The sequence below is a fragment of the Dermacentor silvarum genome, chromosome 8 (assembly GCF_013339745.2).
Source record: "Dermacentor silvarum isolate Dsil-2018 chromosome 8, BIME_Dsil_1.4, whole genome shotgun sequence".
Classification (NCBI taxonomy): Eukaryota; Metazoa; Arthropoda; class Arachnida; order Ixodida; family Ixodidae; genus Dermacentor; species Dermacentor silvarum.
In genome coordinates, this window is record NC_051161.1 from 122111026 (window position 1) to 122132804 (window position 21779).

General features: G+C 46.2%; 1 protein-coding gene across 1 annotated transcript in view; it reads right to left on the minus strand.

Moving 5' to 3' along the window:
• Positions 1-21779, minus strand: part of LOC119462387 (uncharacterized) — a 100340-nt gene that overhangs the window by 40008 nt on the left and 38553 nt on the right. The window contains exons 12-14 of the mRNA XM_037723731.2: positions 19190-19310; positions 18214-18591; positions 1827-9358 (exon numbers count right to left, since the gene is read on the minus strand). Coding sequence (XP_037579659.1) covers positions 1827-9358; positions 18214-18591; positions 19190-19310 — 8031 coding nt within the window. The remainder of the gene's footprint in view (positions 1-1826; positions 9359-18213; positions 18592-19189; positions 19311-21779) is intronic.

Below are 21779 nucleotides of genomic sequence, written 5' to 3' on the forward strand. Positions count from 1 at the left end.
CCAGTCTGCCAAGTCAGAAAACAAGAGATTCGAGCAATGCTGACAGATAACAGATACGCTTTGCCACACAACATCGCTTATAAAAAAAAAAAAACCTGCCACAAAATTTCCATTTAGCCACGTTCTGTGTAGCTGGCACACAACCAGTCTACAGATGTTTCTCGTAGCCGCATTGCCTCGGAAAAGGCAGGGTGTGCATCGGCACTCGGACAAGTATACTCCGGTAAGGCACTTGTAATAGGTTAAGGAAAGCTCAGAGAGTTTTAATGCAATTAGCATCCTTCACCTACTTCAGCAACTTAGTGTATCTACCTACCGATCTATCTAGCCTCATTATGCTGCTCTTCCCAGTGACCCAAGTTGTCAACAAGCTTAGGCCACTAGGTATATGCAAGCTGCTGTCTTGCCAAGCAGACAACATGGGCCACCGGGTAATGTGCCCAGGCATACAACTTACAATACAAAATAACATAACGTAGTCATTAACATCTCTAGCAATAATCAATTTCCCATCACCAGATTATATAGGCACCACCGTTTGAATGCTAATCGCATTAATGTAGAAAATCATACCCAAAGAATGTGTTCGGCTCGATTTTTCACGTTCTAAACCTGGACAGCAGGCTATGGGAAATGGACATAACAAAGGTATTTTCACGTCGGATGCAACTGCGTTATAACGAGGTTCAAGTGTAAATTAGCTGAGCTTGCGAGTTTAGTGAAATCAAAGCTAGGGGTCACACAGACAAATGGACAGGGAGAGGACAGCATCGGTCTTCGTGCTGTCCCCACATGAAATGTGATGTTAGCCGCATTGATACATTAGGTACTGAGTGGCAAAGTCCACCTGCAGAATGTCGCATATGGCACGTCAAATCACACGACAAAATCTTTACATACTTCGGATCACAGGATATCACTTAAATTCACAGCAAAAGTATGCCTTCGAAGTGCTGTGCTTAGCTATGCCTAATCCAGCTTTCTTCACTTTTTCTGAACACATTTTTAAGAAATTACCAGTGACAGGTAGTCGTGTTCCGTCTTTTCAGGTGGATTTTTGGAAGAAGCAAAAGTTACCTGCTTGCCAAACCTCCAGATACTTAATGAAAAATAACTATTAAATAACTTGTTTGTTATTCACTTTAGGTCGAACGTTACATTTTCCCAAATTTAAACCAAGCAGTAGTGAAGTCATGTCTGCTTCGCAGAAATCCTAAGAGTAGCACCATTTTCGAGGTACCCAACAACAATATGTGCTATGAAATACATTGGGAGTTCCAGTAACCACTTTCTCAAAAGCATCTCCCTAGCAGCAAGAACCCATCATAATTGGAAAGGCAATGCATTTTTAGCACACTCCAGGGTAGATTAAAAGAGTGGTGCTAACCTTAATATTTCTGCTAAGCTGACATGACTTCACTAATGCTTAGCATTAAATTTGCGATTGTGGCATATGCTACAGTGAATGCAGCCAAACCTCAATGTAACAAACCTCCATTTAACAAACTTTTCGATATAACAAATCATTTTTATTTCCCCATCTTAGTTCCATTGAACTAACAAAATTTACAATATCACAAAGTTTTTTGCTGCAAGTGCAACTTCGTTATATTGAGGTTCGACTGTAATTACATAGTTGATAAGGAAATGTTTATTTAGTTAAACAGACATTGCCATTTTCTCATGCAAGTAATCTCTGCCCCATTTATGTATAATCCACCTGAAAAGACCGAACTGCACTATGTGCTCTGTGCAATTTCATAAAATCTGTTAGAAAATGAAAAAACACCAAGAATATAAGTGATGAACTGTTCTGACCGACTTACCTCATGTCGTGGGGGTGTGCTTGGCGGGGACACCAAAAGTATGGTTGGGTCAGGTGAGGCATCAGAAGGCGGCAGCTCACGGATGCTCACAACGTCGTCGTCTGGACTGGGTGGTGGCCGCTGACGGGTTGGTGCCAGCAAGGCGACGGTCGGCGCAGACCGCGCCGGCGTCAGCACCACACTACGGTCACGACAGAAGGCTATGCGAAGTTCAGGGTTGTGCTCAAAGTCCACCTCAAAGCACGAGTCCCGTGCAAATGCCTCCAGTTTGGTCTTCTGCCAGTGGGCCAGACCTCTCAAGCACTTCTTGCGGACACGAGCAGTGGTTGAGCCACTGTTGTTGAAATGCGGGCCACAGCTTGGTGGGGGTACGGCTGGCACAAGAGCAACGAGGCCTTCATTTGTGAGCGAGCAAGCCTTGGTCAGGTCTCCAAGCATGATGTCGCCCGAGGGGCAGAATGGCGGCTCCTCCTTGTTGGCCTGGGGGCGCTCATCGGGTTTCCGCTTCTCAACCACACCATCATCAGAGAGCCAACGGGTAGAGTCAGGCGGTAGGCTGAAGCAGTCAGCATCCAATTCGGGGAGTGGAACCTCAGAGTCCAGTAGGCACTTTATGGCATCCGGAAGCTCACCTAGGTCGAGGACTTGGTCTAGCAGACCAGGTTCTTTGCCCACGTCAGTTGGTGGCAGTGGCTCCCTCTGGTGGTAAGAAAGTGACTTCTCCATTTGAAGAGTCTCAGCACATTCGTCTTGCTGTTGCGTGCTGCCTCCTGCCCGCCGTTCCTCTGGACTGTCAGGCGTCCTCTCCCGATTCTCACAGACCTGGACCTGGTTGTCAGAGGCTCGAACATCATTGTGCAAATCTCTGGAAGACTTTGAGGCCTGCTGGTCACGGCCCAGTGACTTTTCCAATGGAGAAGGTTCAACAGCTTCCCTTTGCTTTTCTGTGACTGCACGCTGTGTTTCTGTTTTATTGGAACTACCCTCACTGCCCTTGCTCTTGAAAACCTGGACCTCACTGTGGGAAGCCTTGGATGACTTTGAGGCCTTTTGGTGGCAAATGGATGATTTATCCACTGCGAGAGGATCAGCACTTTGGTCTTTCTTTCTTACACCTAAATGCCGAGTTTCCGAATGTTTAGCTGATTTTTCAGGACGTTGGTTGCGAGTGTCCCGGCTATCTTTGCGCAAGGTCTTGGAGGACTTTGATGTCGGCTTGACAGAGGAACACGACTTCTCTGAAAGAGGCACGACGTTTCCATCGTGTTTCTTAGTGTTTGCATGCTGAGCACGTGAATCGTCGGTTTGACCCCTGGAATGCTGGTTGCCAGAGGCCCCGAGGTCTTTGTGAGAACTTTTGGAAGACTTTGAGGTCTGTTGGTCAGAAGCTGGTGCCATCTCGACCGAAGAGGGTTTAACACTTCTGTCTTGCTCTCGTGGGCTTCGGTGTTGAGCTTGCGAATCACTGGTTCTTCTTCCCCTGCTCTGGCTACTAGGGGCTCCGACATCTTTATGCAGGGACTTGGAAGGTCTTGAGGTCTGTCGATGACAGGCAGGTGACTTTCTCGCTGAAGATTGGGCAACACTTCTCTCTTTCTCTTCGATGCCCATGTTCTCAGCCTGTGAATTGTCAGGCCTCACATCATGCTTGTCTCCCGAGATTTCGACACCTTTGCAAGGGGCTCTGTTATACTTTAAAGCCTTTTTGGCCTTACGGTACAACATTCCAATTGCACTGTGAGTATCAATATCCTCCAGTCTTTCAACGGCCACTCGTAATAATTTCCCGGCAGCTATCGCAGCATAGACATCTTCACACTGCCTAGAATCACTGCTGATTTCATTTAATGCAACTGCATCTTTTAGCTGCTTAGACTCAGAGTCAATCCCACTAAATAGTTCCATGCTCTCTTCAGAGCCAATGTCTTCGACAAAGTTCTCACTTGCAATGAATTCCATGCCCTCACTGCCGATGTCACCGCCACAATTTTCACTGTCAAAGCCTGGAACAAGGTCTGCAGAGCTAATGTCGGCACAATCTTCCTTGGCCACCTCCTCCGTACATTTATTACTACCAGTAGGCTCTGAAAAATTTTCACTGCCAAGATCTACCATACTACTATCACTGCCAAAGTTGCGAAGAATTTCCTCGCAGCTAGTATCGGCAAGGTCGGCACTAGAAATCTCAAAGTGTTCTTTACTGCTAGTGGCCTCTGAGCATCCTTCACTGCCGACTTCCACAACACAGCTCTCGCCAGCGACATTATCAGCACAGTTCACACTACCAACATTTCCAATGCGGCTTTCACAGCTGTTGTCAATAGAGCTCTCCCTGCATACACTCTCAACAGTTCTCTTGCTCCTACTTTTACTGCCCCCATGCTGGATAGAATTTCCATCAGCCACACCCTCATGAACACTCTCTTCACTGCTGACCCCATCAAAGTGTCCAACGAGGTCTTTCTCGCCCATGTCGCCGATGGCATTTTTCTCGCTAACACCCACATTATCGCAGTTCATCTCAGAGTCAGGCACATGGTTTTCAATGGTATGGTCAATGCACCTTTCACTACAGTCCGCTGCAATGCTCTCCTCAGGCGATGGAAACAGCTCTATGGAGTCATCCCTAACCTCATCAAGCAGGATCCATTCTGCATCGGCCTCGGGGCTTAGACATATAAAGTCATCGTCAACAGATGACACCTCAGCAGAATTTATGGAGCCAACAGCACTCGGCACCTCAGCCATAGTCCGCTTGCTGCCAGCACAAATACGAGATGGAGGTTCACCCTCAAATTGAACATCATCGCTTGATGCTTTTTGGGATTCATTTCCCTTCTGCACACAAAGACTATGAACCAGTTCAGGTGTCCCAGTCACACTGGCATCTTGCTCAGCACAGCCCTCTGTCACTCTCTGACCCAGCTCTATAGAGCAGCTTAACTCGGTCACAAGCTCAGTGGCACTGCCCTCGTGAACAGCACGGTGGCTGTCCAACAGTTCAGAGGAACTTTGTTCAATGGGACTTGCCACGTGAGGTCTACTTAGCTCAGAAGCTGAATTGATGGAGCTTAAGCTCGAGCTATCAAAATCATCGCCCAATGGCAAAGTAAGAGATTCTGTTCCTGCTTTATTAGACATGCTCAGTGACCTGGCAGGACTGGTCCTCGGCACGTTCTTGCTATCGGAGCTCAATGGTAATTTGTTTAGAGGGGCATCGGTTCCAGCCATGTCGGAAACCTTAGGCTTAGCGGCTGGTTCAGAAACATCCATTATGCTGGCAGAAATGCTGGATGTGTTTCCTTGCGGAGAACCCACAGGTACAGGGCCATTTAAACCTGCATGCAAGTTGACATTCGCCGAAGTATCTGCAGGAGCAAGGTCACTACCAAATGCTGAGCCACCATTCACTTCTTCAGGTACTACAGGCTCAATGGCTGGCTCAGATGTGGTTGCCTCAAAGACGGGAATGTTGCTGCTTACAGGGACATCAAAAGCTGCTACTTCAGACTGGCACTGCCTGGTGTGCGGCGATGAAGTTTCCAATTCTTCAGCAGCAACAAGATACGAGTTTGCAATACTCGCACTACTAGACCGTATGGTAAAATCTGCTGCACCTGGTTTGGTCCCTGCACAGTTTGACACAGGCAGTGCTGGGACCAATTCAGGGCTGTTCTCTACTCCCGTATCAGCACCTCTCATCAAATCACCGGCATCAGCTGCTTCACTCCTATCCGATGACACAACTGACTTTGTACTGCCAGATTCTTTTTCAGCAATGGGATTGCTGCTACTTGAGAGTTCTTTAGGGTGCTCTGCTTCAGGCTCATCATTACCGATGCACTTCTGGGTGCCTTCCTTCTCAACAGAATTGGTACCACTGCTTGACGGAGATCTTCGTGGTGAGTCACTGCTCCCTGCTGCTTCGGGCAAGTTAAATGCCGCAGACGGTCGTGCCACATTGGACTGCTTGCTGCCCACACTGCCGTCACTCAAAAGCTCACTAGGCGGTGTAATCGTAAGCTTCTCATAGGTGACGAGTAGTTCCTGTATCCCAGGGTCGTGAGCTTCAGGGAGGCCTGCTCTCTTTCGCGATTTGCTCGAACGTACTGGCAGGCCTCCCACTTCCCGCCTGTTTGACGATGCACTCGACCTAGACGTGATGGACATCAGGCGGTCACGAGAGTTGACTATTTCAGGGGCACCACAGTTGGAAGCGCTGATCCCCTTATCACCCGTGCCACTGCTCGTCACCTGTGAGCCGGAACTTACTTGCCTAGTCATGTTGCTGTCACTGACAAGCTTGGCAGTGCTTGCGCCTGTGCTGCAGGTAGTGCCAACTGACAAAACGCTGGACGTTACCGTGTCAACGGTGGCTGCTGAGGTAACGCCTATGTCAGAGACTGGTGGGGGGGTGCCCGAAGTATCAGCAACAAGGCAGCTCTCACTTTGTAGCTTCGGGTTGTCAGTTTTTTCTTCGTTCTTGTCTTCTTTACGAATCTTCGTTCTAAGAGCCAACTTGTTAGCAGAGATTCTCGATGAGCTGCGCCCTCTCGCTTCAGACTTGCTAGATTTAGCAACATGATCCACTACCTGCACAGCAGAATCGGCGCCCAGTTCTGTGGCATTCACGTTTTCAGTGCTAAGGCTCAAAGATGCATTAGAATCTTTCACTTTGGAACGGCTGGGCCTTATGACTAGTTTTGAGATGTTTGTTCGTCTCACCTCACAACTGCTAAAACTTGTGACCGACTCTGCACTACTTGAACTTGTGGCACTAACCTCCTTTGATGATAGCTTAGAACTCGCTAGTTGGCGTCTCGTACGCCTCGTAGTTGGTCGTACAGAGTTCTCACAATGTACAGTGCTGTCATCTGACGGTACATCTGCTGCACCTTGGCTGTCAGGACTAGAGAACAGTGGCCCAACAGAATTTGTCCTTTTAGGCCGGCCCCGCTTTGGAACTGGCTTCACATTTCTGGGCTCCTGAATAGTATCGACATCACTGCCTGATTGCAATGCTCCTAGAGTTGCATGAGGGGCTCCCATTTCCATTCTACTATTGCTACCATGCAGCTGATGATTATCTACGTTTTCAATTCTAGCAGGGCCACTACTCAGTGCTTCAGGTGATTCAGTTGGTTTAGAAGCAATGAAACTGGCAGCTTGCTTTGCTTTTTTAGTGCCAGCATCACTAGCTGACCGAGTGCTTTTCCTGCTGGGCAAGTCATGTGGTGCAATGTCAGAGGCACCTAACTCTACAGTTGGAGGAGGCACCCCGCTCAACAAAGCTTCAGGACTTTCCAACTGTGCTTCAGATGCTTCAGGTGTTATGGTGTTCGACTTGCTCTTTCTAGAACTCCTGGGCCTCAACAGTGCACCAGAATCTGCCACCTCAGAGCTCATGGCAAGAGTTGTTGGAGCGTCAGGCATGTGGGCTGCCTCAGAGCTTTCCAACTGTGCTTCAGGTGTTACGGTACTCAACTTGCTCTTCCTAGATCTCTTCGGCCTCAACGCCACACCAGATTCCACCCCCTCAGACCTCAAAGGTGTGGCAACACGCTCAGGAGCATCTGGCATGTAGACTGCTTCAGAGCTTTCCAACTGCACAGCAGGGGCTTCAGGTATCACGATGCTTGACTTGCTCTTCCTAGAAAACTTGGCCCTCAATGCCACACCATGATCCGCCACCTCAGAGCTCAAAAGTGTGGCGTCAGACTGGGGAGTGTCTGGCACACTGGCTGCTTTGCAGCTTTCCGAATGCATGGCAAGTGTGTCAGGTGCTGCCGTACTTGACTTGCTCTTCCGAGAACTCTTAAGCCGCCTCGACACAACACCAGAGTCTGTCACCTCGTCACTCAAAGACGTGGCAAGAGGTGTTGGAGCATCTGGTACGTGGGCTGCTTCAGAGCTTTCCGAATGCGCATCAGGGGCTTCAAGTGTCACGGTGTTTGAATTGCCCTTCCTGGAACTCTTTGTCCGCCTCAAAACGACACCAGAATCTGCCACCTCGGAGCTCAAAGATGTGACAAGAGATGTTGAAGCATCTGGCACGGGAGCTGCTTCGGAGTCTTCTAAATGTGCAGTAGGTGCCTCAGGTGTCACAGTACCTGACTTGCTATTAGAAAACTTTGCCCTCAATGTCGTGCCAGGATCTGCCACCTCAGAGCTCAAAGATGCGGCAACAGGCTCAGGAACATCTGGCATGTGGGCTGCTTCCGAACTTTCCAAACGCGTGGCAGGTGCTTCAGGTGTGACGGTGCTCAACTTGCCGTTCCTGGAACTCTTGGACTGCCTCAAAACAATACCAGAATCTGCCACCTCAGAGCTCGAAGGTGTGGCAAGAGATGTTGGGGCATCTGACATGTGGGCTGCCTTGGAGCTTTCCAAATGCACAGCAGGTGCTTCAGGTGTCACGGTGCTTGATTTATTCTTCTTAGAAACCTTGTGCCTCAGTGCTACACCAGGATCTGCCATCTCAGAGCTCAAAGGTGTGGCACCGGATGTAGGCCCATCTGACATCTGTGTTCCAACGATGGTGCTGCTCGATGAATCGCTAGCACTGCAGGTTGGAGGGCTGCCAAGATCCGCAACACAACTTTCAGTTGTAGACCTGTCGGGACTGACAAAGCCAACTACACGAGGAACTTGCCGAGTGCTGGTGGTAGAGATGACTCCATGTTTTCCTTGGATACGGATCCGACAGATGATAGATGGCCTGCTGCCACTCACTTCAAGATCACTGCACTTGCCTACAAGGTGTGACGATGATGACAATGATGATGAGGATGCATCAGAATCGGGTACGGTCTCCATGACTTCAACGGCAAGACGACGCTTTGTAGACAGCTTTCTTCCTCTGCGCGAATTTGGAGCACGTTCTTCTACAAGTGGCACACTGAGCTCTGAGCCAAGGCCAGCAGCAGCTGCAGCTGCAGCGAGGACTGAAGACTCCGCATTGTCCCCAGAGCCTGTCACGCACACCCTAACCTGACCCTCATCTGCTTTCTCACCAATATCCCTCTCTCTCAACGTCCTGGCATTAGCAGAGTCATTTGTCGCTTTAACCCTCTTGCTGGCCTTCCTAGTGCCAGCCTTCACACGTCTGCTCGATGCCTCGCTGTCGCCTGCCAAAGAGCTGTAAGAAACCCGACGAGTCCGGTGGTCCACCTCCACTGGGCAGACTTCAGATTCCGTATATCCCTCAGCATGAGGCAACACAGAGTTCACTGAGACAGCATGTTTTCTCACAGACAAAGCACTCCGTTGCGAGCTGGTGCTACCAGCTACACTACTGTCTGCTGAATGGACGCGTTTCCGACGTTGTTTCTTGGGCTCGGACATGTCCTCAACTGGGGAAGCGCAACTCTGGCCATGCACATCCAGCTGCCGCAGTCTCCACCTACGGCGACCCTCTGGCTCTCGTCGCTGCTGCCACCAAGCAATTTCCTCGTCTGTCAGGCGTGAAAGCTCGACGGAGCATGGTTGCACGGTAGGCAGAAGACAGGAGCTTGTTTCACGACCTGCACGCGCTGCAGGCCCATTGCCACTCTACTTAGTTGAAGAAGGCAATTCACTTTAACTTGATCTAAACAAATTAGCACATGAGAATGGGAAAACCACTTTGCTTTCTGAAGGGATGGTGGGTGCGGTTTTACTTCAAGTAGAAAACTAAAATCTGTGAGCTGCTGGGACCACTGGTGTTACTTGGCTCCCCAGCACCTGGTGCGGCTGCTCGGCGCGTCACCCCCCCTCCCCTCTTTCCCTTGTCAATCCCTTCTATTTCTAACACACATCTTGCACAGTCCACCTCCTCACGGAGGCTGCACTTAGGGCAGTCTCCACTCCTCCAACCCCCCCCCCCCCCCTTAGGGACGCCGCTGTTTGGGACCCACATTTTATTTGTGCGCTTACCGAAAATTACTAATTTTAATATACAGTAAGCACTGTGAGTTTACAACTATGTAACCACAAAATGAAAACAGATATCACAACACTGGAAAATGCATCAATTACAGACAAAATCAATATACTATTATGCAGATATACAGTGTTGGCACTCCAATAGGCACACGACTTATCTTCATTACAGTGTGTGTCTGTATTAGCATTTAGGTATGCCTGCACTGTGTATCAGTTTCCTTGTGCTTGTGTTTGTGTTTGCATATGTGTGTACGTGTTGTGTTTGTGTCTCTGTGCATGTGTGATTCTGTGCTGTTTGTGTGTGTACGTCTGATTACATGAACATGTTTAGTGCATATTTAAATTTGTGCATTCATGTATGCACGTGGTGCTTGTGCTAGTGTGGGTGTGTTTTTGCGTTTCTATGTTGATGTGTGCATGTGCCTGTGCTTGTTGAACTTGTATGTATTTGTGTGCTTGTGTGTGTGCTGGCACTTGCGTGTCTGCATGTTTGCTGGTGCGCTTGTGTTTGCATGTGCATGTACGTTGTGTGTTTGCACACATGCGTGTATGTGACTGTGTTTTTCTGCTTGTGTTTGTGTGCATTTGTGTAAGCTTGTACTTGTGTTTGTGTGAGAATGCTTGTTTGTCTTTGTGTGTGTTTATGAGTGTTTCAAAATATGAGTGTTTGTATGTTGTGTTTGTATACGTGTCTATGCAAACACAGTATACAGTATGGATGTACAATGCTATGTATGTATGTACAATTCAAACGCAATACTTGGAGTGCGTGGCTGCCAGCGTTTTTTTCGCCACTGGTGGGCACTGGGGACACCCGAGCCGATGCATGTATAGTATACAATGAAAGTGAGTGCCTTTGCAACACTTTACGACAGCATTTGGTCCCCCAGTGCTCTCCTGCAGCACAAACAAGTGACAAAACCACTGCGCTCTGAGTATCATTTTGTAATCGCCAAGCACTATACATTTATGTGTATAGTGTGGTTATGCTTATGCATGTTTGTGTGTTTTATGGGTTATTTGTGTTCACGTTCATGCCTGTGTTTGCATACACCTGTGTTCTTGTGTGTCTGTTTTTGTGTTCTATGTTTTCGTGTGTTTATGTATGTGTGTTCGTGATTGGGTATGTTTACTTCAGACAAAAAAAAAAACATTTTTAGTGCACAAAATGTTCAAGGAAGGAAGAAGGCAGAAGGACAGGAATGTGCGATGCCTTCTTTCTTTGTTTAACGTTTTCCGCACTATGAAGGGTTTTTCCTTGTCTGAACTAATGTTTCACCAACCAGCCCAAGCAGCCACCTTTCTGGGTAGGTTTGTGTGTGTTTGTACTGTTTTATCTATTTTATTGATTAGATACATTCCACTTCCACTTTATCATGTTATAAACCTGGTAGAAATTGCAATTATGTCATAGCAGTCAGATTATTGGAAGAGGCAGACACCGTTTCCAATTAACACAATTATACTAATTTACTTGTAATTAAATACTTTTGAACATGTATTAATTAAGAACTGAGACTGGGCAGTAATAAAGCAATATCTCTTTTAAAAAAATCCTGCACGGTAGCACTTGTTTCGAGAAATACATTATCAAAATCAGCGGTGAGAAGCTTGACGTTCCAGTAAGCATTTATCAGCACTGTGTAAAATGGAGTGTTCATAAGTGTTAACTGGAACATCAATGTCCAGTGTCTTTCTATCTTACGTGGTCGTGGAAAGTGTGGACTACTTTATAGCTGCAAATTTCATAATACAGTCAAACCTCAATATAACGAAGTTGTACTCGCAGCGAAAAAGTTATATCGAGAGTTTCATTATATCGAGGTTTCGTTAATTCAATAGGACTAAGATTGGGAAATAAAAATTGTTCGTTATATCGCGAATTTCATTAAATCGAGGTTCGTTATATCGAGGTTTGACTGTACATTTTTCACAAGAATACATAACACATAACACAATATGAAATACCCCTCTAATTAGTGAATAGGACTTAGGGAAACTTACATAAGCAACATAAAAATTTGCCCATGCTGTAAGTCAATGTATCATATAGTATGTCAGCTTTAGACTAAGAAATAAGTTTTACAAAATTGATTTGCTATCTGTTCTTAGTGGATAGTTGGGGTGTCACATGCTTTTTGCTTCAATTCCCCACAATACAGTCGCCGACCGATAGATCAAGACTCAACAAGGACTACCAAAATGACTGAATAATTGGGAGTCCAAATACCGGATTCATCCAAAAATAAGTGACTTTTGTCTTCCCACAAGTGGCCGAAAAAGGTGTGCTGTATTTTCGACTTGTGACTTTCGGAGATATATTCAATTTTGCACCTACGAGTGACGGTAGTCTTGGCAAAGTTACAAGCACATTACCTTATCACAGTGCAGAAATGCTGCCGCCAATCAACGCATTCGCTACTAGTTACATAAATATTGCGAAAATGAAAGTCTCTTCAAATGTCATCGTCCTAGAGTATGGCCCAAGTTCGTCAATACGTTGCTGTGCGCACATTCACTTGCCTTAGGCATAGACATTCTGTGGGCACAATTTTTTAGCAATATCTTTTATGCTATTCCGTTTCACACTTTTTGTGCTTCATCAGTGGTCACAGCAACACTCCACATGCGTCATCAATGGGAATAGCCAGCAATTAACAGTGGATGATAAGAGTGGCATAGAATCGAGCAGAAGGCATCACTACAAAATCGCGGCCCGTATCTCAACCATTGTCATGCTATCACTCAATGGGACGAAGATCAATGAGATGATTAAGACGATGCAGTGCTGCTAGGCTGCACTATCCACCATACTAGTTGTACTAATGCTAGCTTGTAAATAGTAAATACATTTTCATTTGTCTTTATCTCTACGCGTAATATTTTTGCTGAAAAGTCTATTGATAACGTGCCTATGAGGTGAACCACAGCCAGAATTTACATTAAAACAGAGCTTTTTACACAACATGCAAACGCACCCATGTTATCGTGGTCATCTTGGTCTCATTTAAAAGAACGGCCCGTCACCCTCACTTTTCCGCCACCGCTGATTGTCCTAGCTCAATGGCTTTCTATAAAAAACATGTGATCGAGACGTACCAATGCCCGATCGTAGAGGTTGCTCAGTGCATGTCACGGCAGCACACCATCCTATTGGCCAAGCGGCATCTGCTTTAAGGGGTCAGCGTATACACATCATCATCATCATCATTTATGAACAAACACGGCATTTTATTTTAGTGTCGTCGCCAGAGTGCGCAGCTGTTGCCCGATCAGAAAAGAAGTTCTGCACTAAGCGTTAATTTGGAAAACGGCTGACGAGGTCTCTGGCCGAGAACTTCAGCAAATGCCCCGGCGCGCCCCACAACAACTGGGGACATCAATTGTCGAGCGCACTCCAATAGGCCTAACACCGAACCAACAAACTCGTCAGCTGCCAACAGCATTGCTGAAAGTAGCCGTGTGTGTCACAACATGCAAATACCTGTTGAAACGAAAAACGAAACTTTCTCGCTGAATGCGCCGACTGCCGCAGACCTTCCACTCGATACAACCCAACGTTCACCAATGGTGAGTTAGGAGTGCCTTGAGTGCCTTACAAAGTGCAAGATGTGTCACAGTGAAGTAAAAATATACAGGTGTGAGTGGTTGTACGGCCTTGCCATCAAGCTGCTGCTCATGTGTGCAAACAGCAGCAAGACATCGGCGTGTGTTCGCCGCTCGTCCATGGAGATCAGATCAAGCCGTCTACCGTGAATATGCTCGCCGTGACTATGCAAGTGACTGGCAATCAAACAGCACTAAGTGAGGTGTTTTCAAAGATAAATGTTTATCAAGCATCCTGGCCTTCACACGAAGACGTGGCAGGCGTATGTGAAGACCGGCCGCTACTCGCACACAGGTGGCCAAGATGAGCATCGTTCCGTGGCATCAGCATGCAAGTCCACCGAAAATTGGCTGCATATCTTGAAAAAGCAGCACATGGATGCAAATAGTCAGCGTGACTAAGGATATTTAGATTCCGTGTATGCAAACGGGTTTGGGTACCCAAAGGGACCTTTGCGTATGCAAACCGCCACACCCAGCTTGCATTCTTTTGTATTCCATTAGGGTTCCTTTGTAAGCCCGGCGGTTTGCATCTCCTAACTTTGCGTATGCAAAATCTCAAACTCCCTACTATAAGCCTGGAACTTATTAGCCTACCTTCAGTGTCAAGACTATGTGCCTGCCACTTACTAGGCTGTTTCAACTGTAAATGAATGAGGTTTTTTTGTTTTCACAATTTTCTCAAAACATATTTTTTTAGTCACTTTACTAGTTTCTGGGAGTGACATGCTATCATCTAGAACAGCTACAGCTTTAATAAATTTTCTAACAGAAAGCCTAATCTACAGATCAGGTAATGCTGGCAGCACATGTTTAATTTCCTGCCCATAGAGTATTTCTAAAATTTGTTCTTATTGCGATAGCGATTATATTGACACTCCAAGTGGATTTCTGCCATCGTCGTCGTGAGGTTCGGTATAAAGTCCAAGGGCGATAAAATCGTCGCCGCGCGCTCTATGCTGTATGTGCGCGTGAAAGCATGTGAGGGACACCGCTCCCCACGCACGGCGGAGAGCAAACGCGCCTTCTTCCGTTGGCTGTGGGGGGATGGAAGGGAGGGAAGGGGGGCGACATTGTGCTGCGGTGCCAAATGCGTATGTTGCGACCGGGCGCAAGGAGAACTGGAATCTCGCAGGCGAAAGGACGAAAGCGGGAAGGCAGCGCAGGAGGGGCTTCTGCTCTGCGAGCAACTGCATACTTTTGAGCGGCGGCGGCCGGTCGCGCACACCGTATCTTGAAACGATCTGCAACACGGCTCCTACCTTTGTATGCGCTGTGCTTTCGATGCTCAGTTTCTGTTGAAGCGACAGACCGCACGAACCTTCACTTGCTGCTGCTGGCGCGCTTGCTCACGCCAGCGTTTTGACAGCGGTTGTGTGCGGTCATCGGGTGTGATCTATTCATGTTTGCTTGTGCGCGCTGACACCATGCTTGTTAATTCAGTTAGTAAGCAAATGTGTCCAAGTTTATACAGCCGATAAAACTACTGTCCTTACTCTGTATAGCTCTCTACTAATTTTCTATCGCAATTGATGCCTTTCGGGCGAAACTGCGAATGTTTTTTTTTTTGTTCTTTCTTCTCAGTAGCCCTTGTAAAAACAGTGAACTTTTGATAATCTGTGGAATGGCTAATTATGATTCGATTCAAAGACTGCTTCCAGCACTGCATTTATTGTATATTCTAGTATCTAGCTATCCAATAACATTAGCGTCCTGCAGAGCAACTTTTTTTTCTATTGCTCCCTCCTAAACTATTGAATGACAGTTTTATATATCTCTTGAATTATTCGACCTACAAGTCAGCATGAAAAACTAAACCAATCTATGTATATTCATCACGTTCGGCCATAAAATACAGAAAATATCTCGACAACCCATATTACTTCTTAAAGCGGTACATTCTCAAGCCAAGCTGACGAACCCTTGTGTTCACATGGATTAAATGTATGCATGTTAAGAATACTGCACGGTGTAGTTGTAATTTAGCGTGCATACAGTTAAACCTCAATATAATGAACTTCAATAATTAAATTCTTGATATAACTAAGTATTTAACTTCTTATAACTTCTTGTCCATCGAACACCATGTATTGATTGATTGATGGGTAGCATTTAATGTATTGAGAACCTCAATATAACAAAGTGCATTTATACACGATTTCGATTTACAGTTTCACTGCCTCTGCGAAGAAATACCGAGACAAAAAATGAAAGCTTCTGTGGACGCAGATGGAGAAATGGTTAAATTACAAGTGGCTGCTTGCGAACACACCTCTCAAATCGCGCGCTGCGTGACCAAGAGCGACCTCTGAAACGGAGCAATGTCATGTGCTGTGCAAAGTTCAAGTGCGATAAGATCCTAACGTGCAATGTGCACAGTATGCTTTGGGTGCGAGTGACATGTGAGGGTGAGCCGAGAAGGATAGGTGGCTTAATGAGCGTCGTCTTCCCGAGTGAGCAAGGGGAAAGGGCGGGGGGGGGGGGGGGGCGAGGCAGGTTGGCGCGCGACTCCTTTTCTAGCCCGGACGTGCACATGACTGAGCGCATTTACGCAGCCCGCTCACCCTCTTTAAGAGGTAATCTGCCACATGTGCAAGACTGGGTGAGCAGAGATGGCTTGGCATCAGGTGCACTGTCTTCCTGTACCATGTGTTTAGTGTTTGAGGTTGCACAATCTCAAGCTTCGGAGATGCATTGAAGCAATAGGCAGACGAAGCACTCTTTCACCGCCGTTGGCGCTTTCCACGATAGTGTCGTCCCATTGCGTACGACACTATCAGCCACAGAGGCTGAGTGGACACAAAAGCACAGCTGGCTTCATTTTGTGAGAAGATAGCATGAGAAGATATCATCGACACGGTATAAAACCGTATCTTTCGTAGCCGACTCTGAAGTTAAACAAAAAAATTTTTTTCTCATCCAAATTATTTTTTTTTTAGACTGCTCGATAATACAGAAAATATTGTGGCCCCTTCAGCGTAAGAAACATCCACCGGCGACTGTACATATACGCACAAAAGGTTGAATTTCATTATAAGAAATTTCTATAAAGTGAAATCCTAATAATTCGAAATCTCTTCATTTAAATGAGGGATTACTTGAACTGCTCTGTTGGTCCCGGCCAGGTCCTATGTATTTCACTAAAGAAAAGCTTCCGCGAATTCAAATTCCAAAGGCCACACAACGGTTATTTCAAACAAAATTTCTCACTCCCAAGGACCACTTTTCGGACAAACACGAGCCAAAGGCGAATGTTCCATGCATCGCCTGCAACCGTGATGTCGCGTGCCATAAAAGTGAGGAGGAAAGGCATGCGGAAAGCCGAGACCAAACCGAAGCAAGCAGAGCGGCACGAACCTTCCTTTCCCATCCAGTTTAAAAGGAGCAGGAAGGAGCCCCTAGCGCACGCTCACCTAAGCTTGAATACTTCAGGAGTATTCGAGCTATTAGACTGGGAAGGCTTAGGAGTGAGGATCAACGGCAAATATCTCAGCAACCTTCGGTTTGCAGATGACATTGTCCTATTCAGCAACACTGGAGATGAATTGCAACAAGTGATTGAGGACCTTAACTGATAAAGTGTAAGAGTTAAGTTGAAGATTATTATGCTCAAGACAAAGGTTATGTTCAATAGCCTTGCAAGGGAACAAGAATTTAGTATCAGCAGTCAACCTCTCGAGTCTGCGAAGGAGTACGTTTATCTCGATCAATTACTCAAAGGGGATCCTGATCATGATAAGGAAATTAACAGAAGAATAAAAATGGGTTGGAATGCATACAGCAGACACTGCCAAATCCTGACTGGGGGCTTACCTCTGTTGTTGAAAAGAAAAGTGTACAATCATTGCTTTCTACCGGTGCTAACATATGGGGCAGAAACTTGGAAGTTAACAAAAAAAAGCTCGAGAAAGAAGTTAAGGACCGTACAAAGAGCGATGGAACAAAAAATGTTAGGCGATGACGTTAAAAGACAGGAAGACAGCAGTGTGGATCAGAAGGCAAATGGGGATAGCCAATACAGTGGAATCTCGTTGATACGATCTTCACGGGAACTGGGAAATAAAGCTTATCATTCCGAAAATCGTATTATCTGGAAAAGGAAAAAAACAATGTATCATCCCGAAAAACGTATTATGCAGCACCGTATCAACGAGGTTCCACTGTATTCTGGTTGACATTAACAGAAAAAATGGAGCTGGGCAAGACATGTAGCATAGGGCAGGTAACTGGTGGACCATTAGAATTACAAAATGTGTGCCAAGGGAAGGGAAGTGCAGTCAAGGAGAGCAAAAAATTAGGTGGGGTGTTGAAATTGGGAAATTTGAGGGTGCAAGTTGGAATCGGTCAGCCCAAGACCAGGGGTAATCAGAGATCGCAGGGAGATGCCTTCGTGCTGCAGTGGGCATAAAACGTAGGCTAAATAGGCTAATGATGATGACGATGACGAGGCATCACAATTGCGTTTTTTCACATAGACCCTATCACAACTTTTTCGGCCAATATCAGCATGTACACTCATAAGGCATATTAGATGTAACAAAGGTATCTCTGTATTGAATGTGACTGCTATAACAAGGTTCGGCCACCTCTTTATCAGCTTCCACTGCTGAATTTTCAACACACAATTCCCATGAACTTGCCCAGTTCCCTCTAGTGACAGCATTCGCGCTATGTCCTTCCTTAGAAAAGCATTTTTTTTTTTTTTCATTTTACGTACTGAATTTTCAACACAAACCCTGTTTATTACCATCCTACACACACTGCCTTTCTCGCAGCTAGGTGTTACAGTAACTTGCCAATTTTTCCACAGCCCAACGTTTCTAATGGTAGACAGAAAGTGGCCACAGCCACTACTCACACTTGGGAGACAGGGATGGCGCTGGGCTGGATTCACCACCAGAGGGTGCGCCGTCACCTGGTAATGGTGCCATCAGCATGGACGCCACGTGACAGCTCTGCCAGCGCTGCCAGTCCTCGGCAACAAGTGGTGAGGAACCCGGGACTTCCTTCTGATGACACGCCTCTGGTCCCGCGTCAGGTACAGCAGACTTTGCTGGCGACTGCTCTGGTTTACGCAGCTGCGAATTTTGCTGCTGCTGCTGCTGTCGTTGCAGCGAGAGGCGCGTGCAGCGCCGCGCTCGTGCCCTCCCCAGCAGTCGTCGCACCAACACGGGAGGCCGTGCTCCCGTCTGCGTCCCCTGGTCCCTGGTGGTTGCCACCGTCCCACTTGCACCCGCTGTACAGTCCCAGCAAATGTGGCATTGATTTAGTTTCAGCAGTGTTGCTTGTCCTACACAATCCCTCGTACACACTTCGGTTTGTGGAACCACCCTTGTGAACAAACTAGACCAAGATGCCAGACATGGGCAAACATTCGCTCAGTATCCCTATCGGCAAGTGAAATTTCCTGATTCCCCAGCACCTGATCAAGGATCCATTCTATGTTTATCGCCTAGTTTGCATTATATTATATATGAGCAATAAGTGCCCTTTTTGAAAGTGCACACTGTGCTAAGTATGTTTTTCTTTAACCCCACAAACCAAGCCCAGAATCGTGTTACAGACACATTTCTAACTAACAGTTTTACAGAAAACAGCCTGTCATAGGTGCACTGCACACTTTTCAGACTCTCCTTCCATGTGCGTGTAATCACGACCACCGACTGCACCCTTCGAGAGCCCACAGAACGGAATAACATTAGCATCACAACCACATGTAGGCGGCGGAAATTCTGCCAAATTTTACATGCCAATCCTCTGTGTACAAGTCAGTTTAGCTAAATTCACCAATGGGTACAGTGACCTCAAAGAATTGGCAGGGTAACACTGCTCACCAGGTCGGTCGTCGGCACCGTCGAGCTGGAACGGGTCGTAGGCCTCGTTGCCATCAGAGTGGTCCGACATTGAGCTATCTCCATCATTGTCCTGCTCCCGTTCGCCTGCTAGCTGAAACACCTTTCACCACCAAAAACGGCACTCCATCACACATGGCACAGTCTATATCGCATCTCTAGATACAGCTCCCCACTGCCCATGCAATGTTATCTAAATGCTTCATCGTAATCACCAACATAATTGATGTCCACTGCAGAACAAAGGCTTCTTCCAGTGATCTCCAATTACCCTCTCATCTTGCGTTAGCCAGCTCCACCTCACGCCTGAAAATTTTGCGCAAACTTGCCGTAACCCTGCAGATTTTAGAATATTTGGCAGGCGACAAATCCCGCCGAGCCTGACAACTGCATGGTGCGGACAGCGCCTGCTCTTTATCATCGGCGCCGGCTACGCGCGGAGTGGTCATCGAGTCCCGTCATGCACGGTCCTTTTGCCTGACACGCTCTTTTTTATTTCCATGTACCTAAGTTACTGATAGCATGCTACATTCTTGTTGTGCAATGCTAGGAGGCTCCCGAGCATGTGTAAGGTATTTCCTTGCCCAAAACTTTGTATGCATTAAATTTTGTGAAAAAGTTTCTATTCTAATATTCAATATTCGGTTCGACATACGGCTTCCTTTCTTGATTCGATTCGATATTCGACTCAAAATCTACTATTTGGTATTCGCACACCTCTACATTTATTGCTTCCTCACGCAGGCCCATTTCATTGCTACCATATTTACTCAAATGTAACGCAACCGCGATTGTAATGCGAGGGCCGACTCTTCAGTCCCCGAAATAAAAAAAAATAATAAAACTGCGAATGTATCGCGAGACGAACGGAAAGAAAAACGATCCCTTTATTCAAAGAATCAATTCAGAAAAGAGTTCTCTTCGCTTATCATCATCGTCGGTATTCTCGGGCAATCACTTTGGGAGACAGAGTCACTTTCGCGAAATTTCACATGACTCGGCACTGAACCCCGAGAAGTGTTTCTGGCATTGTGCCAAACTCATTATCGGTGCCAAGAGCGCTGTCGGCCGTATACTTCGAGCGGTTCCGTGCCGAAACAAGCCAAGTCTCGCAAAAAAGACACTACTTCCGAAAGTTATCTGAGAATCAAGTCATTGTGCTGTTGGGCTCGTGCGAGATTAAGTACTTCTTAAAGACCGCACAACCATTTCATTCGGGCACTGTACCAGGCCACTACTGGGAACTTCCGACCGACCCCGCATTTATAAAGGGCCTCCCATCGGTGCCACCATTCGAGAATCGTTGACTCATTGACGTCAAGCCGCCAAGCCGCAGAGGAGTTTCACAGCTCCTCAGCCATCAAAATTGCTCGTCTCTTGAAGCGGCCGTCATATTTAACGCCCTGCGTCACCATAACGTTGCGAATGAACGTAATCAAAGCACGAAAGGCCGCTGGGTAATCCAGCATCGTAATCGTAACACCAGCCACAAGCACAGCGAAAATGGTGTCAATTCCAACACAAAAGAAGTTTTGATTTCAGTGGACTTGTCTATGAATTGAGACTTAAAGGTACAGGTTGCCAATGTAACGTTAAAAACCGCAGAATTTAAAATATTTGCTTTAAAATCATAAATTTTGCTGGTATTCAAATGTATTGCAAGGGTTGAGTTCAAGCAATGAAAATCATGAAAGAAACGCGCTACAATCGAGTAAACACGGTAGGTACATGCGGTAAAACTATGGAACACATTATATCCTTTTTTCTTGAACATCACCACCTGTTGACACCACGGGTTCCGAAAAGGGGTGTCAACTACAAAATAACTGCTCAAAACCGCTCATGACATAGCAACTGTATTAGACAAGCAAGGCCAAATTGCCATGATCTTTTCAGAGTATGAAGAAGCTTTCAATCGTGTTTTCCATTCAAATCTTTTAATTAAACTTAAGCTTATACTAAAAATGACATTACTCAGGTGGATTGATGCTTACCTTTCCTGTCAAAAAGAAAGGGTTACTGTTGATGGAACTAGTTCTGATTCACAGCCAGTGAAGACAGGCATCCTGCAGGGATCAGTGCTAGGGCCACTTTTTTCCCAATTTTCATTAACAACATTACACAAGATATTCATTATTTGCAAACAAATGCCTCTTATATAGTGAAATTTTTAGTCACTGTGACCAGGACCTCATAAGTTTGGAATTATTAAAAATACATTCCTGGTGTACAACAGGCAAAGAGAAGTAAATTAAAAAAAATACAGTGGCTATGGCTACAACGCATAAAGGGCTTCCCCTCCAATTTGCCAATGCTATCAATGACCATAAACTAACTTTTGCAATGTCTTTCGAGTACTATTTAGGAGTCATATTCAGCTCAGATTTTAAATGTAACGAACACGTCTCGTACGCTTAAAAGAAAACCTTACTGAAGTTGGGCTTCTTAAGAGGTACCGAGAAGGTCCACACCAGAAATAAATTTACTTGCATACAAAACATTTATTTGCCCCATTCAGTGGTTTGGGATTCCCATAGTCAAGTTAACATCAAAAAAGAGAAAACACAAAAGT